The sequence below is a fragment of the Zosterops lateralis genome (genome assembly GCF_965231275.1).
Source record: "Zosterops lateralis genome assembly, chromosome: 2".
In the NCBI taxonomy this organism is placed as follows: Eukaryota; Metazoa; Chordata; class Aves; order Passeriformes; family Zosteropidae; genus Zosterops; species Zosterops lateralis.
This window is the reverse complement of record NC_139763.1, coordinates 49,803,553-49,819,920: the sequence shown is the minus strand read 5'-3', so window position 1 is coordinate 49,819,920 and position 16,368 is coordinate 49,803,553. Positions and strand designations below refer to the sequence as shown.

The following is a 16,368-nucleotide window of genomic DNA, read 5'->3' as shown; positions in this document are numbered from 1 at the left end:
AGAACAATAGTCATTGCATATTTTTGCTTGCAAAAAGGGCCAAAATCCTCATGAAAAACCAAGGGAGATAAAATCAGCTTTCTAATACAGGGAAGAACCCATATTCTCCCAAATCAAGTGGATATCATACTGTTACTTTCCCAGTACACTAAATATCAGCCTTGTTGGACAAAGATATTTTAGGTTGTTTTCAAAAGTAAGTAAGGCTTCCATGTTTGTTCAGCATGTCAGTCTGTCTTTCCCAATAACCTTTGAAACCATACACTAATTTTAGTTAAATTTGATGTAAAGATATTGCTTTAAATGAAGTTCAGTAAAATTAAGTCATTGACTAGAAAAGAAACTCTGTTCATTCAGCCTTTGAGGAAAAAGCTTCAGAGGGAAATCTGACTCTTTGAGAAACATGAAAATCTACATATTTTGAGCTGGGTGTAGTTGGAGGGCCACGAGGTCACCTCAAGATTAGCCTTCGTTCAAAATTTGTATCATGTCAGACATCTTCAAATACAAAACCCACAGACAACACCCCAGGAAACAGGATTCATTAGTTTGACTTTCCTGGGATTACTGTGGTATGCAAATTTCATAATTCCTTTATCAGATCTGTGAAATGTGTTTACATTAGAAACAGGTGAAGCAGTTTCATATTAAGGATGAAACTGAATTTAGTTTGCCAAGTTGGGCTTCTGCAGGCCCTTCAAGGTGAAGCTACAAACTTTTCAAGGAGCAGTCTGGATTAAACAGGTGTGATAACTGAAAATTCAACCTGTATTAAACTTCTACCTATTTCAGCCTGTGTGATTGTACTTTAGGTTTCCAAAGCTTTTCTACACGTTCATTTTCAAGACAGGTTTCTCTGCATTTGCAGATAAGAAGAGCCCCTCTGTTGCAATTAAAAGCAGACAACAGGCTACTCATGACATTAATAAACGACGGACCCTTTTGCAAGATAACAGCTGGATAAAGAAGAGGCCTGAGGAGGAAAGGTAAGAAAAATATGAAAGGCATTTCTTCCGTATTTAGTTCAGTATGCCATGTACCTTTGCATGGAGTGTCTACTTTTACATGGATGGTATCAACCACAATTAGGGGAATTCAATCAAATGACTCTTATTTATTTATCTTGATGAGGTATTGATCACCTTTTGGAAGTATTAGTTTGCTGAATATTCAGTGACTGTTTTTCATTGGGACTTTTAAGTGCTGATTATGTAATGAAGTTCTGCCCTACAAGTAAAATCCCTCATTTCACATGTCTAGGTGGCAAGACTATGATGTTCTTCTTTTTATAAGCAAGAGGATTATATATCTTGGCAGATTCTTCTAAGGAGTCTAACTCAGAATCATTTTAAATTTACCCTAGTGTAAACTAGGACTTAAATTACAGCAGGAACAATGCCTTAGGACCATGTTATCATTATCTGGTCCATGAACAGCTTGTAGGAAGAGATAATTCTTACTCCAAAATGTCTGGAGTTTTCTACTGCAGAGTTCTGCAGCTGGTGCAATAACAGTGGTAGTGGACAGTTGTGAAACCTGATTGAAGACAGAAATCTTTTGTCAAGGAAAAGTTTTCTATTTTTTAATACTCATTGTTCTTCTTATGCTTGAAGCGCTGATGAAAACTACGGAAGGGCTGTGCTTAACCAATACAAATCCCAGGATAGCCTACACAGGTATGGTAGAGTATCTGAACACCTTTCTAATTATATTACCAAAGAAAACTGAGTATCCTTTTACTATATCATGAACAAAGCAAAGAACTTGCTCTGTTCAGTTTTAGTCTATACATATTTTCACTGTAAATCCGACTCCAGTGTCAATAATTGATCACTAAATTGGGACCAGGGTTACAACAGACATCTGTTGACACCTGGATGGTCTAAAACCCTGTATTTACCTTAATCTGAGACATAGATACTTTTTTATTAATGATGAGTTGTTTAATAAAATCAAGGTGACCAAAGTGGCATTTCTAAATTTTTTATTACAGCAGCAGCACAAATGGAAAGGAAGATCAGAAATCTGTACTTGGACGATACAGATCTGATACCACCTTGGACAGGTAGGGCTTTTGTTCTGGATGTATTGTATGTTGTGATTGTCATACCTGTGAGAGGTTCTAAAAATGAAAGCATGAATGAAGTCAGTGCTTTTAAAAAGTTTTCTTATTTATTAAGTATCTAAGTAAAAAACTGAATGATTTTTGCATGAATTTTCAATAAGACCAATGAAAATGTGATTTGAGAAAAGGTTCTTTTGCTATCTTCTTCTTCTTTTTTTTGTACCTGTTTCTGTGTATTCTTATCCTCATAAATGTAAGTATCTTTCCACAGCTGATAACCACCCCTCCCCAGTTTCCTCCTTTTCAAACTCTAAACCAAAGTCATACCTCCAACAGCTAAGCACAACATGGCTAGACCCATAGTTCTTTGCAGATGATCACTACCAATATCAGTCATGCTTGTCATACAGGTGCCTAATTTGAATGTTCTGTTCAGCCTTGATCTCTGCCGGGTTAAGACATGGCCATGCTTGTGTGTGCAGATTCTCTCTGTGTTCCATCTTCAAAATCCAGCCACCATTAACATCTGGTGTCCAGAACATGCTGAGGCTAAGAGAGCCAGCACTTAAATGCACACTGTGGGAAAAGTGCACTTTGTTTGGTTGGGTTTTAGCAAACAGTGTTATTTTATTTCATGATCCTTACTTCTCTTGTAAGGAACAATGCAAAATAGTTATATCAAATTTACCTTCTCCATACAAGTTTGAAAAAGAGTAGGCTAGAGACCTGTGCGGTATCATCACCTTGCCTATTCTTCTACAGCCCAGTGAATCCTGCTGTATTGGTTCACTCATCATGAGGAAGCCATTCCATAACTTCAATTTACCTGTTGCTCTTCTTTGTATCTTTTCTATTTCTATATTAGGTTTTTGATCTGGGAATCCAAATCTCCATGTAGGTATTTAAGATGGGTGGATACACAGAGGAGTAATAACAATGCTTTCTACTTTGTTTGCAATTCCTCCCCTTGTATTTCATAACATTGAGTTTGCTCTTTTGAGTGCTGCTAAGAATTGAGTTTTAATTTTCACATTATCTATATAATTCTGAGATTTCTTTTCTGAGTGATAATTGCTGGTTCAGAGATCAATTGTTTCTCTTGGAAGGCATTACTTTGCATCCAAGAAAAGTGAATGTCATCTGCCACTTTAGAAATCTGACATGTTAGCAGATGACTTCTGAAAAGCTTTGCCAGTCACCATTTGTTTTGACTACCATGAAGTAATGACATTGGCAAGCAACATCATCCCACTCTCATTTTTTCCAGATAATTCATAAATGTATGGAAGAATACAAGTTTTGTACAAATCTCTCCTTCCACTCTGGAAACTTGCCATTTATTTTAAACTTTTGTTTCTTACATTTTAAGCAGTTTTTTTCTCTATTACCCATGGGAGGTCAGTTTACTTAAGAACACTTAAACCAGATTTCTATGAAGCTTTTTGGAAATTCAAGTAGCATATATCACCTATGTCACATTTACTCAGATGGCCACTCACTTCAAAACAATTTTTAAAGCTTGATTTTCATGGCTTAAATTAGCCCTGATTGATAATTTAGAAGTAATAGGACAAATCCAGTTTCTACAGGGTCACTGAGGAGCACAGTTCTTTTGTGCTCTATATCTTTTGGGTTTATGCTGACATATTAAAGTATCTGAATTATTTCAGTATGTAAGGTGACTATCTTTGCCTCTTCATACATACAAATATCTATCATAAAGGGTTTTTAATATGCAACTGATAACAAAGTATACAAAAAAAGGATTTAAGGTGTAAATTAGAATTGTACCAAGTGGAGAACATCCTGACCAGAGGAAGCAGAAGTATTATCAGGAACTAACTAACTATTTGGTAAAAGATGGGAGAAACCTTAAAAGTCAGGGAGAGATGAAAATTACATTGCTATTTTTCCATGTACTAAGTGATCCTACGTCCAGAATAGCTTCCAGGAACAATAAATTCTAACTGCACCTACAGCAATTAGATCTGGATAGATGAGACAGAAGCAAATGACCTACTTTCATTGTTTGCTTTAATAATAATCAAATACTTTGGAATGATACATATTATTAGAAAAGGATCAAACCTAGAGAGCAAACCAGAAACATTGTAGTGTGTGGTATGAACCTGCTTTCCACATCTTGAACACTGCATGTATCGCTTCACTGATGTGAAGAAACTACAATAGAACCAGAAAAAAAATAAAGAGGAATGTGAAAAAGGATGGAATAGCTCTCATGTGAAAAATGTCTGAAAAGACAAAAAATCCTCAGCTTGGAAAAGAATAATGTAGGGAAACTGAGGAATGAAAGAATATTTTCTGTTTGTTGCACTGTATGAATGAGGAGATACTCTATAAATATTTGGGTAATGAATTAAGAAAAAAATGAAAGAGAGAGAAAAGAGAAAAGAGAAAAGAGAAAAGAAAAGGAAAGAAAGAAAGAAAGAAAGAAAGAAAGAAAGAAAGAAAGAAAGAAAGAAAGAAAGAAAGAAAATGAAAAGAACATTTATTTTTCATTTAATGCATATATAAATTGTAGAAGTCACCACCACAGGCTACTGTGGAAGCCAGAATTTTCACTTGGTTCAGATATTACATGTGTAAATGGACCATTGATCCAGGGGTGGGGTGTCTGTTGGAGACAGCGTTGTGGGTGTGAACGGAGGATATTCTTTGATTCCTTATCAGAAGCTCAAAAGTTATACAAGAAGAAGTTAACATAATGCTTACTTTTCTTTCACTTTTTTTTTAAGTTTCTGCTACATTGGACAGCAATGGAGTAGGATCCCAGATCGAGCCTTTAAGGCTTTAAAATAAGAAAATATAAAACTATTTAAAGCACTGTGCTGGAATTTTGAAAATAGGCGATGAAGTGAGAAAGAAACGCTGGCTCACTGGCGAGTGGGGAATGAGAGGGAACGCTCGGGTTTGCATCCGCAGCAGTGCCAGCAGGGTTAGTGAGACCTCTAGTGACCTTCTCAGCAACTGTAGCTGCTTCACAGTCACAAGCTGCCCTGACCAGGAGAGAGGGTTCTTCGCAAAATTGCATTTAAGATTTGCAAGACACAGAGCACACGCTGGTACCGATTGTGTCCCAGAACTCCCTGGAAGGCTTTTCATTAAATACAACACTATTTGTATCATTCTATGCTGCTTGAAGACAGGATACAAAGTATTTTATACAAAACATCAAATTAGCATTCTAAGATTAATTATTTTGCATCTACAGCTTCAGTTTATAGATGAGAATAAATAATTAAAAAAAATATATGTTGTAGCTCAAAATGTGTTTCAGCTGACTTGATCAAATATTTAAGATAATCCTCTCAAATTAGTCTTTGCCCTCTATTTCAATATACATCACTTTATGTTTAAGCTTTTCAGAGTCCCCTAGTTCTTACCAAAGAATATTACATATATAGGAAGTAAGGTGGAATAAAATAAGAACCTAATCTGCTTCAGCTATGATGGCTGCATGGTGTTTTCTGTGAAAATTTTGAAGGGTTTTAGGCAACAACCGTAGAATCCATTAAGGGTTTGAAAAATCATGTGGCTGTTTCTCCACGTGTTGTAAATTTTATGGCTTAATGAAATCAGTTCAAGCATAAAGAATCTAACTTCTTTGATAGAAGTTACTCATGTAGGTCAATACCGTGATTTGCCAGGGATTTTGCACTAGATTATTTTGACATCACCTTGATTTATTAAATCTGTAAATAAAACAAGACTGTTGCATCTCTCTAGAAATGGTGAGGCAGAGAGAAAGGTAATGGTCCTATGTGTTCTGCTTGACTGAACATTGCTTTCTTTCTGGTATTTTGACCAAATTCAAAGGAGTTGTAATAAACTGTTAGCAACAGTGAGGTTTAATACAGTGTTATTGTTTGAACATCATCTTGGAAAACTCTTTTTCAGTGAGCTACTTAGAGTCTTCAGATAATAATGCACGAAATTTATATAATTTCAGCTTCTACTCTCTACCTGTTGTGATACTGAGATATCAGTATACAGGGCAAAATGATACTCCATCTTTTAATTTTATTGAAAATGGATTTTTTTTTTAAATAGAGTGTTTATTATAAACAATTCCTGTGTTTCTGACAGAATTCCTGCTGGAAATGATACTGATAAAATGGATAAGTCCCCAAATCTGAACCATAAGCAAAACAACAGGTATGAATTTCAGAAACGTTATCATCTAAGTATTATGTATTATAATTTATCATGCATTGTCATCTAAGAGTTATATATTACCATCACTTCAGAATTCATATACATACCAAGATTATACAGAGAAATTATATGTATAGCATATGGCCTGGTGTAGGCTTCATTTGGCCACCTGACCTCTGGAATGTAGGCATCTATATCTAAATTATCAGAGACTCTTTTTATAGTTGGTGAGGAGAAAAAAAAATCATTAAAATAAGAACAAGCTTAAAGAAGCCTATTTCTCCACACAGTTTAAAAGGGAAGCCAGCTCAAATTACACATTTACTCAGCATTATTTAATGATTATTAATGATTATTTAATAATTACAGTATTATAAATACAAAAAAAGAAAGAATCAGAGTATTTTGAAAAATGTGGGTATGTTCTAGAGCTCTAGATTTCTCTGAATAAAATCTACCAAATACAATACATAATTCTGAGGAAGGATAATGAAAAAAGTCTATTTAATGCTTTCAGTGGAAAATGCTGTTGTACATTGCCAGTGGAAAACTTGAGTACCAAAACTTGAGTACCAACATAGCTTTCAATAAGCTAGCTGATTTTTCCAGTGGAAACCTTTTCTTTTGTCAGAGGCCCAGTCTTTTGATTAAAACAGTTTTCATTTAAAATAAGTTAGCAAAACATTGCTGATATGTTATTTAAAAAGTTGCTATGATTCAGAGGTGGCCACTCTATATGTCATATAATTCCAAAACACTGAAAAATTATTTTCTAAAAAACTTACACCTATTACCTGACTGAAATTTTCATTTAAGAAAGGAAAGTCCGAAGTGCTCAGCCTCCATACTTGCAAATGCAAAGGGACAAATGCATTGCTTTGTGTCTTCATCAATGTCAGTAGAGTTCTGTCAGTAATAAATTACACAGAACATAGTTGCTAGAGAGCACAGGAATTAAAAGTCATCTTGTGGAGAGTTGAGATATTACTCTGAAGAGCAAATCAGTATCTCTGGCATTTAAAGTTCAATTGAGGGCACGCTTTCAAATTATAATTTTGCACCACTATGTTGTAAATCATGGTGATGATGACACATGAAGCATCACATAAATGAGATTTTATGGGGTATTTTTTGAGAGGATTTTTTAACAAACCAACAATTAATTCTGAATGGGACTTAAGAGAGACTTAAATTGTATACATTTTTTCCTTCCAGAGAGCAAAACCATTTGTAAAGTGCTATTCTTCAATTACTGTTATTATGAATTGCCAACTGCTATAATTAAGATTACAGAGGATAAGACAATAACTTTTTGGTAAATTTTATGAGAAATCACTGGCTTGGATTTTATATAGGTTAGTTTTACAAACATATCATAAAAATAAAGCATTCTAATTGAACAAGAAACAAAATTTACAGTGAGAAAATGAAAAATATTATTATTATAGTACTTGGAGACTAAAGTGTAGAAGTCCAGATTTTCAGAAGTCAGAAATTACTTTGGATATGTAAAAATGCAGCTGTCTAAATAACAGAACCCCTTAAGGTCTCCCACATCTTGGGTCCTTTGAGGTATATAAACATAGTTATTGCATTTACCATACACATTTATATCATTCTGATAGCACAAATATGTTTTGGTTTTTGAGGGGTTTTTTAAATTTTTTTAAAACTTTTAAATTATACTCTTTCTGAAGATTAACTCACTAAGTATATTTCCTTAACAGACAATCCTGGACTCCTAATGCAGCATCCACAAACACTGCAGTCACTTCTCCAATCAAGAAAAAGAGGTATTCATTACCAGCACTGCTCAGTTGCCAGAGGGTGTATAGCACTGTGTTAAGCCTCTGTAATGAATCACAATTACATTAAAAAATTACCACCTTCCTCCTCTAGCACACTCAAACTGCTCAGCAAGCTTCAAGAATTAAACTTTTGCATCCTCTGTCTTTTTCCATGGGGTTTATAAGTTTTGTCTCTGTAGAGCTAGTTTGGTGAGCCTGGTGGACATGGCACCATGGGTGCTAACTCTTGGCTGCAGCCCCTAACTAATTTTCAGTGTCCAGTTTTAAACCATTGTAGATCACTACAATTGTGAAATCTCTGATGTCAGACACCCCTGTGTTGTTGCAGCACATAAGAATCACAGTTTCCTGAATGATACATAGCTACCTTTAAAAATCTGGATTTCAGGTAACATTATCTAGGCAAAAATAAAAACAGAGGGCAGAACTAAATACTTTTTTAATTTAAAATGTACTGTTGGTGATAGCCATAGTTTTCTGCATCCTTCCCAGCTGCAAATTATGTTCATTTGTGATTTTATATTTCATATTTTAATGCATAAAAATGTGATCAATAGAATAATGAATGTAGAAATGAACAAGTCGTTGTATTTATATTAACAGACCTGTTTGGTGGAAGTTTATGGTGTTTTCAGTCCAGTAGTTCTCTTCAGGCTCTTGGAAGATATGGAAGGCCATTAATGAATTGCACTGCTTCTGGTGCAATTGTTTTTACCTCACAAACAATTGTTGGATTGATAGTTTCGAGGGTAAAAAAAAACCCAACCAAACAAAAAGGAACTGAAAGTGTTTGTGCTGTTTATGTGACCTCTAATAGCCTGATTGCGTTTCTTGTGTTGATACTTGACATTCTTTGTGCATTTTATCTGGTTGTCCTTTCCAAGAGTAGTCCATTTATTTGTACCAGTCAGATTGCAGAAAGGCCACCTAATCACAGAATACATTTTTTCCAATAAATAAAATTACTGTATTATTTCCTATTCCTTTCAGTTTTCTGTAAATATGGTCTAAAAAGTATCAACATGCAATCTTTGAAAATACTGATAATTTAAGAAAAGTTCCAGGTATTTTTACATTACTTCTATTCTAACATTCACAGTTGTTCAGGCCCAGAGTATTAAATGAATACTGAAAAAATTATTTATTGAAATTTACAGGCAATCTTGGATGCCTCCTCCAGTTTCGAGCAGTAACAGTCCGACAGAAACGGTGGAAAGCAAACGGTGTGTATCAGTGATCGCTGGTTATTTCCTAACTCTTGGCTAGAGTGAAGTTTGGGAGCAAGAAAGCAGGGCAGTTCTTTGATGGACTGAGTTTGATGCAGAAGATGCCATGCAAAGGGAAAGCATCCCATGCACAAGTACTTGTTTGGGCTCTTGGCAGCCTGATGCCCAGCATTGACTGGGGCCTGAGTATATGAACTGCCAGCAACTTGAGGTTACGTGAGCGCTCCCAAAATTTTTCTATCATTCTTCCAATTCTTTCTTCAGGGTTTCACTTTGGACTATTCCAATTAATTCTCCTCAAGGAAAATGTGCCGTAGAGAGACTGGCCATAAGGGGAGGGATCTGCTGGTGCCATTTGTGTTCACAGTCAGGCGCTCACCCCCAGCCCTTTTGGGTATCAGTGTGAACAAAACCTCAAAATCTACTAAGTCTCCTGTCAGCAAAGTATCCAACAAAAAACAATCAGACTAAAGTTACTTGCAGATGAATGTTTGATGTTTATTTCTAAAGTTGTGGTGGTTTTCTGGCAGAATCGAAAGAAAACAGGGAATGTTTCTTCTGCTCTTATTTAAAAGCAGAATATGGATGGCTTAAAATATTAATAAATAAACCTTCATGGTGTTCTTTGCTTATGTCTACTATTTGCTGCAGCATGGCCTTCTGTTTCCCTAGTTTTAATGTGGGAAACTTCCAACGTGAGTTCATGTGCAGCAATGATGAAAATTACATGAAATAGAAATGAATGGGTACACTGTGATGTTAGATATAAGCCTTGGTAGACAATTATCATGGGATTTTATGGAATGTCTGGCAGTGGAAGACTTAAAACCAAGCAATTATTTTTTAATCTTATTCTGTGTTTACTACCCTCTATCTGTTTGGCTGAGATTCAAAGTCACTCTCAACCCAGCAGAAGGATGGCTCATAGATGTTAATTTTCTTTAAAGTCAGTTCTTGCTAGATGTTCTCAATGTGCCAACTGAGAAGAATTTATCTGGCTTCATTTCAGTATCTTGCTAAGATCATGGTAATTTTGGAAGCATAGGATAACGCTCTATATGGCATCCACCCAGCTTCCAATAGGAAGCTGGAATTCCTGTATTCTTCTCAACATTAATTATCCAGTTACTCCTCCAGTCTTGCAGTTCAGAGAAGACTGAAAACAGGCAGATTCTCTCTGATGCTTTCATGGTCCTTCCTACATCCTCTAACAATGATACCATCATACACAGCTGGTAAAAAAGTGATGGGCATTTAATGATTACTTGGCTTAGCTTTTAAAAAGGGTTTGAAAATATGAAAGCTATTTCAAATTATGTCTATTACAATAACTAAAAATAGTTATCAAAGGAAATCCTTTTACTTGCCCGTGAATTAGTTGCACAGGCAATAAAGTGCCATGGATGATGCCAGTAAGCACAGTTTATAAAGGTCACTATCAGTCTTAAAAGATGGAGCAAAGAGCTATGTTAGCTATGTCTTTTCTTCACCTTTGGGAATGGCTGACTGCTCTGTTATTCTCAGGAAGGGAGTCCAGCAACCATGGGTATGTGGGTTTTCTTGGTCAGGGTTATTTATATACTTTTCTAATTCTGAGATGTAATTCTAGCCCTTTATAGTTAAACGTGATATATAAACTCCCAGATTCCTTTGCCTCAGTTCCAGCTGATTGAACACACTTCCCAGAACACTCAAAAAAAAATTGCAGTTGGAACTAAGACTATAAGGAGCTCATTGTATTGAGTTTTATGGTTGTGGATTGTGTGCTGAAAATGAAATAGTACTAATCAAAGTGATTAACTGGAGAATGTTAATTGTAGAATGATTGTCTTAGTGACATAAAGAATATGGTTGGAGTTTAACATTATGCTACTTGAGTTAAACATATATTCTATGTTAAAAAAAAAAAAAGAAAAAATCTCGAAAGGAAGGGAAAGTAAAAGTAATTGCTGTTGATTGATCAAAATCTTGCAAAGTGCTTTGATACCAGCACTTGGTCCCTAAAATGTTTACTCTTTTCTTTCTCTAGAACTACTTCAGAAAATTCAGAGGCTTCAACAAAGTATGTCTTACTTTGCTTCTTAGTAGATTTAGAAATGTAACACACTCCTTTGCATAAACCTCGATTATTATTTTACATTTATTTATAATACAAACACTGTATAATTTTCCTGGGAGGGTTCCTCTAAAGCTGATGTTGTGGAAATGCATGTAGAAGACTTCCTTCCCTGCAGAAATGCAATTATTTGCATATAGCTTACAACATTTCACTGGATATTTACTCAAATTGAAAAAACATTAAACTGCATAAACCATTAAAAACTGCTTTTCAATTTTAGTTCCACAGTCATATGTGTGGCTAATGCAAATACACTTTATATGCAACTGCTGATCTAAAGTCAGTGAAAGAGAGTGTGAGGTATGCAAAGAAAAAGAAATTGTTAAAGAGCATGTAAGCAATGTGAAGAAAAAGAAGGTCAAACCAAGAAGTTCTGCATATGCAAAAGCTTGTAATAGAAGGCATTAAGATGAATTGATTAAAGTACTCGAAATTTGAGTCTCTGCATAGGTTGCTTTAATTTCAGAAAAAGAATTTATTAAATTAATGTATTAATTAAATGTCCATTTCAAATGGTCTAAATTAAGAAAATATTACTTAACCAGCCTGCAACTTCATGACTTATAATTAAGACAGCTATGCAGCTTGTCATGGTTTAGTTGCTATACTAACTGAAAAATTCTCTGAAGAAGCAGGTAACTCTCATCAACTCTGTCACCTTCTCCTCTTCTTATAATTACTCATAATTTTAGTATCCCTGTAGTGACCAATTTGATTGTTCACATAGGTAAAGAAAAATAGGAAAATGTAAATGTTTATTTTTTTAGCTTTTAAAATATCAGTACTTTGCTAGTTAAATAAAAGCTTTGTCTTTACTAAATAAGACATATTAGGTAGGAGAAAGGTTTTTCCAAGGCTTTTTACTACTAAATTAATTTTTGAACAGTAAAGAAACTCCACTTTATTACTATATCCATACCAGCAAAATAGCTAGTCTAGGGATACATTAGTTTGTCAAAAGGCTCAGTAGATGTTGTAATCTAGTGAACCAAAGCATTACATTTCTTTTTTATAGATGTATAATTCTTCATACACATATGTATATATATAAAATACATATTTAAAGAAAATCCCAAAAACTTCCTCAAAGACAATGCAAACTCATTGTAGTTACACCTGAAAGAAATACAATATCTACAATGACAAACCAATTAAGTGATACAATATGTTTTCAAATGTCTTCTTGTGCCTTAAGTATGTTTTCACCATTCCTGTTGCAGCGCTGCCCTTCCATCAGAACCGGTGACCCCTCAGAAATCAAAGACTGATGTGGACAATCAAGCTACAGCAAGGTAACATAAACAGTATAATCAGAACAATGTTTTCATAAGCACTGATTTTTGGGATATTAAGTACTTAATCTGCTTTATTTCTATATTTGATAGCTTTTTTGGACATAGTGTGTGATTAATGCAGCATTTATCCAGTCCTAACCATTGGCCTAGAAGTCCAAACTCTGAGTTCCCTCTCATTGACTTGCTAGGTTATGTCAGCTATTTAATTTTTTAATCTTTCAGTCTGTCCAGCCTGCATCCTAAAAAGCAGCAAATGTTTTTTAAGTTGCTGGAAATGTTTGGAAAGAGAAAAATTGGAGTAGTATGGATTGTATGGTGTATTTTCTTTGTTCTTCAGCATTATGGGAGAGGTAGTAACTACACTTTACTATGTATACAAAAGCATCTCAACTTGTGCTCTGTGGTGTTAGCATTTTGAATAGTGAAAACCCAACATATACCCTTTAGGGTGACAAAATTAGCATGTTTCAACAGATGGATTTGTTTTTGAGAGATCAGTTAGATGGCATATCAACTAACTTTGAATGCCTGCAGAACACCATAAAAATTCTTGGTGGAAAAGACACAGGTTTTTTGTTTTTTACATTTTTTAATTAAAATTTCAGCAAATTGTAAGGTTCTGTACTGATAGAGATGTTATTTTTTTCAAAGCAATCAGCAATAACTGCCCCATTCCTGGAAGTGTTACAGGCCAGGTTGGATGGGGCTCTAAGCAACGTGGTCTAGTGGAAGGTGCCCCCGCCCAAGGGAAGGGGATTGGTACTGGATAATTTTTACAGTCTCTTCCAACCCAAGGACATTCTATGATTCTATAAACATGCAAAAATTTTTACTCTGTGACCTTGACCAGAGTAAAATGCCTGAATATGCAATTATAAAATGAATTAAATTAGAAAGAGATTTCTATATAAGCACAGAGAATTACAATAGCTCGTTTGCAGTTTTTATGTGAAAATATTAATTAAATGCTGCAGACATAAAAATTAATTTAAATTAGCTAATTTTATATAATTTGTTTCATAAAGTTCAGTTTTGTGAGATCTGAAGCTACAGTCTATGCTGTTTTTGAATCCTGTTCCCCTCCCCCAAAGTCCTAAAAATGTAAAACCAGTACAGAATGACTAAGAAAGCATCCAAAAGATGTCTGACAGTGTAATCCCTAGGAAAAGGAAGAAAAAAAAGCAATGTTTCAGGGAAACATTTTCCTGTCAACAAATGTGGGAGATCTTAGAGAATTAAATACGCCTAGTATTAACTGGGGAAGTCACAGCCATTCTTCACTGCTAAGGGCTTGTTAAGGTCTGACTTAATCCTCACCCTCAATCAGTTCACATTCATCATCCCCTGGTTGCTCTCATTACCATACCAAGCTCTGTATTCCTGTCCCTTCATTGGTGAAGAGCTCGAGGAATATTTTACTGGTCTACAAGTTTCTATGGCAACACTGCACTGCTATTTGTGTCAGTATATAAACTGTAAGTAGTCTGTAATCTTAGTGGGCAAAATTCAGCCCTCTCTACTGCTGCTGTAATTCCTTTACATTTGCCTGGTGCTTCAGATGTCACCCATATGCTGCTGATAGGTTAGCTTCACAAAACTACAGATTTTTGTTACATTTTTACTAGCCAGAAAATGAATTCATCAGCTGCTAGCAAAAGTTCCCTTTTGCTATTAAAGATTTCACATAAATACTACCTTTTTGTCACACAGGGTAAGTAAACAGTTACATGAAGCGTATATATAGTAATATCAATTTGTATTAGAATACTGTTTTAATTTACATCCTTTAGTTACCTACATTTTTACTTGCAATAGAAAGATTTTCAGCTCTTGCTTTTAAAGTCAGACTTAACCGATTAATTGTCTGCCATTCAGGATTCTGATAGGAATGTTAAAGGAATAAGGAATTAATTTCAGTATAAAATAAGTGGAAAATGGCAATTGGCTTTCTAACAAACTGTTCTGTGATATAAGGAAAATCATTCAGAAGGGATTTACCTGAAAAGGTAAATCCCTTCTGCCTAAAATTGTAAGGGAAAAAAACCAACAATTATTGCATCGTTTTTAAGGACAACAGTTAGACTTGGCATGCATCTTAAAACACTTAGAGAGAGTATATCTATCTATCTATCTCTCTATATATACACATCTCACTGATCTGAAGACATACATACATGGACCTTCACCTGTTGAATATGAATTAGAGAATGGAATAGGCATCTTATGATTACCAGGTCATCTATAGATACTCTAGGCAGCATAAATAGTCTAGGACACAGAAGAAGCGAAGATTACTGCCTAAAAATTGTGCATCTTTCAGAGCATAACAGGTCAAATCAAGTCTCTTGGTGTCTCACAAATGCAGCAGGAGACGAGCACTACGCTGAATATGTGCAGAGGCATTTTTCTGATTTCCTCAATAGGCCTTTTGTTTGTGGCTTATCAAGTCCTTTTTGTGCTTTTTTCCACATCAGTGAAGATGCAAGATTCTCACTCTGCTTTTTTCCTTTCTGTAATTGTAGTAACTATTAAATGCAGCTGTTTAAAACCTGGCATTTTTTTAAATGTAGGAAATTGTGTAGAAAATCACATTAAACCACTTTGAACGTTCTGAGGGTGTTTAACAGAGCTTTAGTAGGTCTTTCATTAAAGATTACAGTTAGGATACAAAAAAATCTGTATTTCTATAAAAGGCCTTTATAATGGGGTTCACGTGTACTGAACAGCACATTGCTTCAGAAAGTAATGGTATTTGGCAAAGCAAGCCACATTTACCAGGGCATTTACAAAGTTATTACCACCAAAAAATGCAGAATAATCAAAAAAGCTGTATTTCCATAAGTTCCTAAACTGTAGAACTAATGAATTTATCTTTTATTTTCATAGATAGATCAGAATTAATTCATGCTGGACATACCTGAGAGAAAGCTTTGAGGTGATAGTAACAGGAGCTATACAAGAGATTAGAGAGAGATCTCACTCACCTCTTATAGCATCTGTAGTGAGATTGTCTGGGAAAGACTATTAGTCTGCAGGGGGAAAGGGCATATTGCAGAAATCCTTACATAAAGATGTCTTTTTGGTATGACAGCCGCAGAAGTTATCTTGGAGAAAATATTTCAGCTGTGTATTTGTAATATGTGGGTAAGAGAGGCAATTTCTAGGAAACAGAAACAAGGGGCTAAAATAAATTTTTCTGGCATAATTAAGAGAATCCTATATTCCTGCTCCTGTACAATTTTTTTCCCTAGTGTACACGGTAACTCACTATTACTACTCCTCTCAGGAAATAGAAAATTCAGACAATGCTGTAAATCTGTGTATACTATTCTGCTTTTTAATGATATTCTTACTTGATCCAAGATGTGTTCGCAGTCTCATTGCAATAGACTGTGAAAGAACAACATATTGATTAGTGTGCTTAAACTAGCTCTTGTAATAACAACTCACATTGCTGTATCTATCAACACCTGGGAGCTTTTAAAAGTGGAAAAAATATAAGATACAGGGGCTCTGTTAAAAAAAAAAACAACCAAAGAGTGAATCATTATTGATTTGGAATTTTCCAAACCAATGGAATTAAAACCATGGTGTCAGGTCTTCTAAACGAACACTTATTGACAAAACCTTTTTTGTTCTAAAGCTGTGTAAAGCACAAAATGAAAGGACACATTAGGTG

At 34.9% G+C, this 16,368-nt stretch overlaps 1 protein-coding gene across 3 annotated transcripts in view; it reads left to right on the top strand.

Moving 5' to 3' along the window:
- The window catches only part of SCEL (sciellin), a 68,697-nt gene that overhangs the window by 30,690 nt on the left and 21,639 nt on the right, over positions 1–16,368 (top strand). Inside the window, exons 4-11 of one of the 3 annotated variants that reach the window (XM_083882452.1) lie at positions 869–986; positions 1,614–1,676; positions 1,997–2,065; positions 6,173–6,241; positions 7,969–8,034; positions 9,207–9,272; positions 11,305–11,337; positions 12,615–12,686. In XM_083882452.1, coding sequence (XP_083738578.1) covers positions 869–986; positions 1,614–1,676; positions 1,997–2,065; positions 6,173–6,241; positions 7,969–8,034; positions 9,207–9,272; positions 11,305–11,337; positions 12,615–12,686 — 556 coding nt within the window. Of the gene's footprint in view, positions 1–868; positions 987–1,613; positions 1,677–1,993; positions 2,066–6,172; positions 6,242–7,968; positions 8,035–9,206; positions 9,273–11,304; positions 11,338–12,614; positions 12,687–16,368 lie in introns of all 3 variants that reach the window. The other 2 variants (XM_083882451.1, XM_083882453.1) reach the window with 2 other exon arrangements.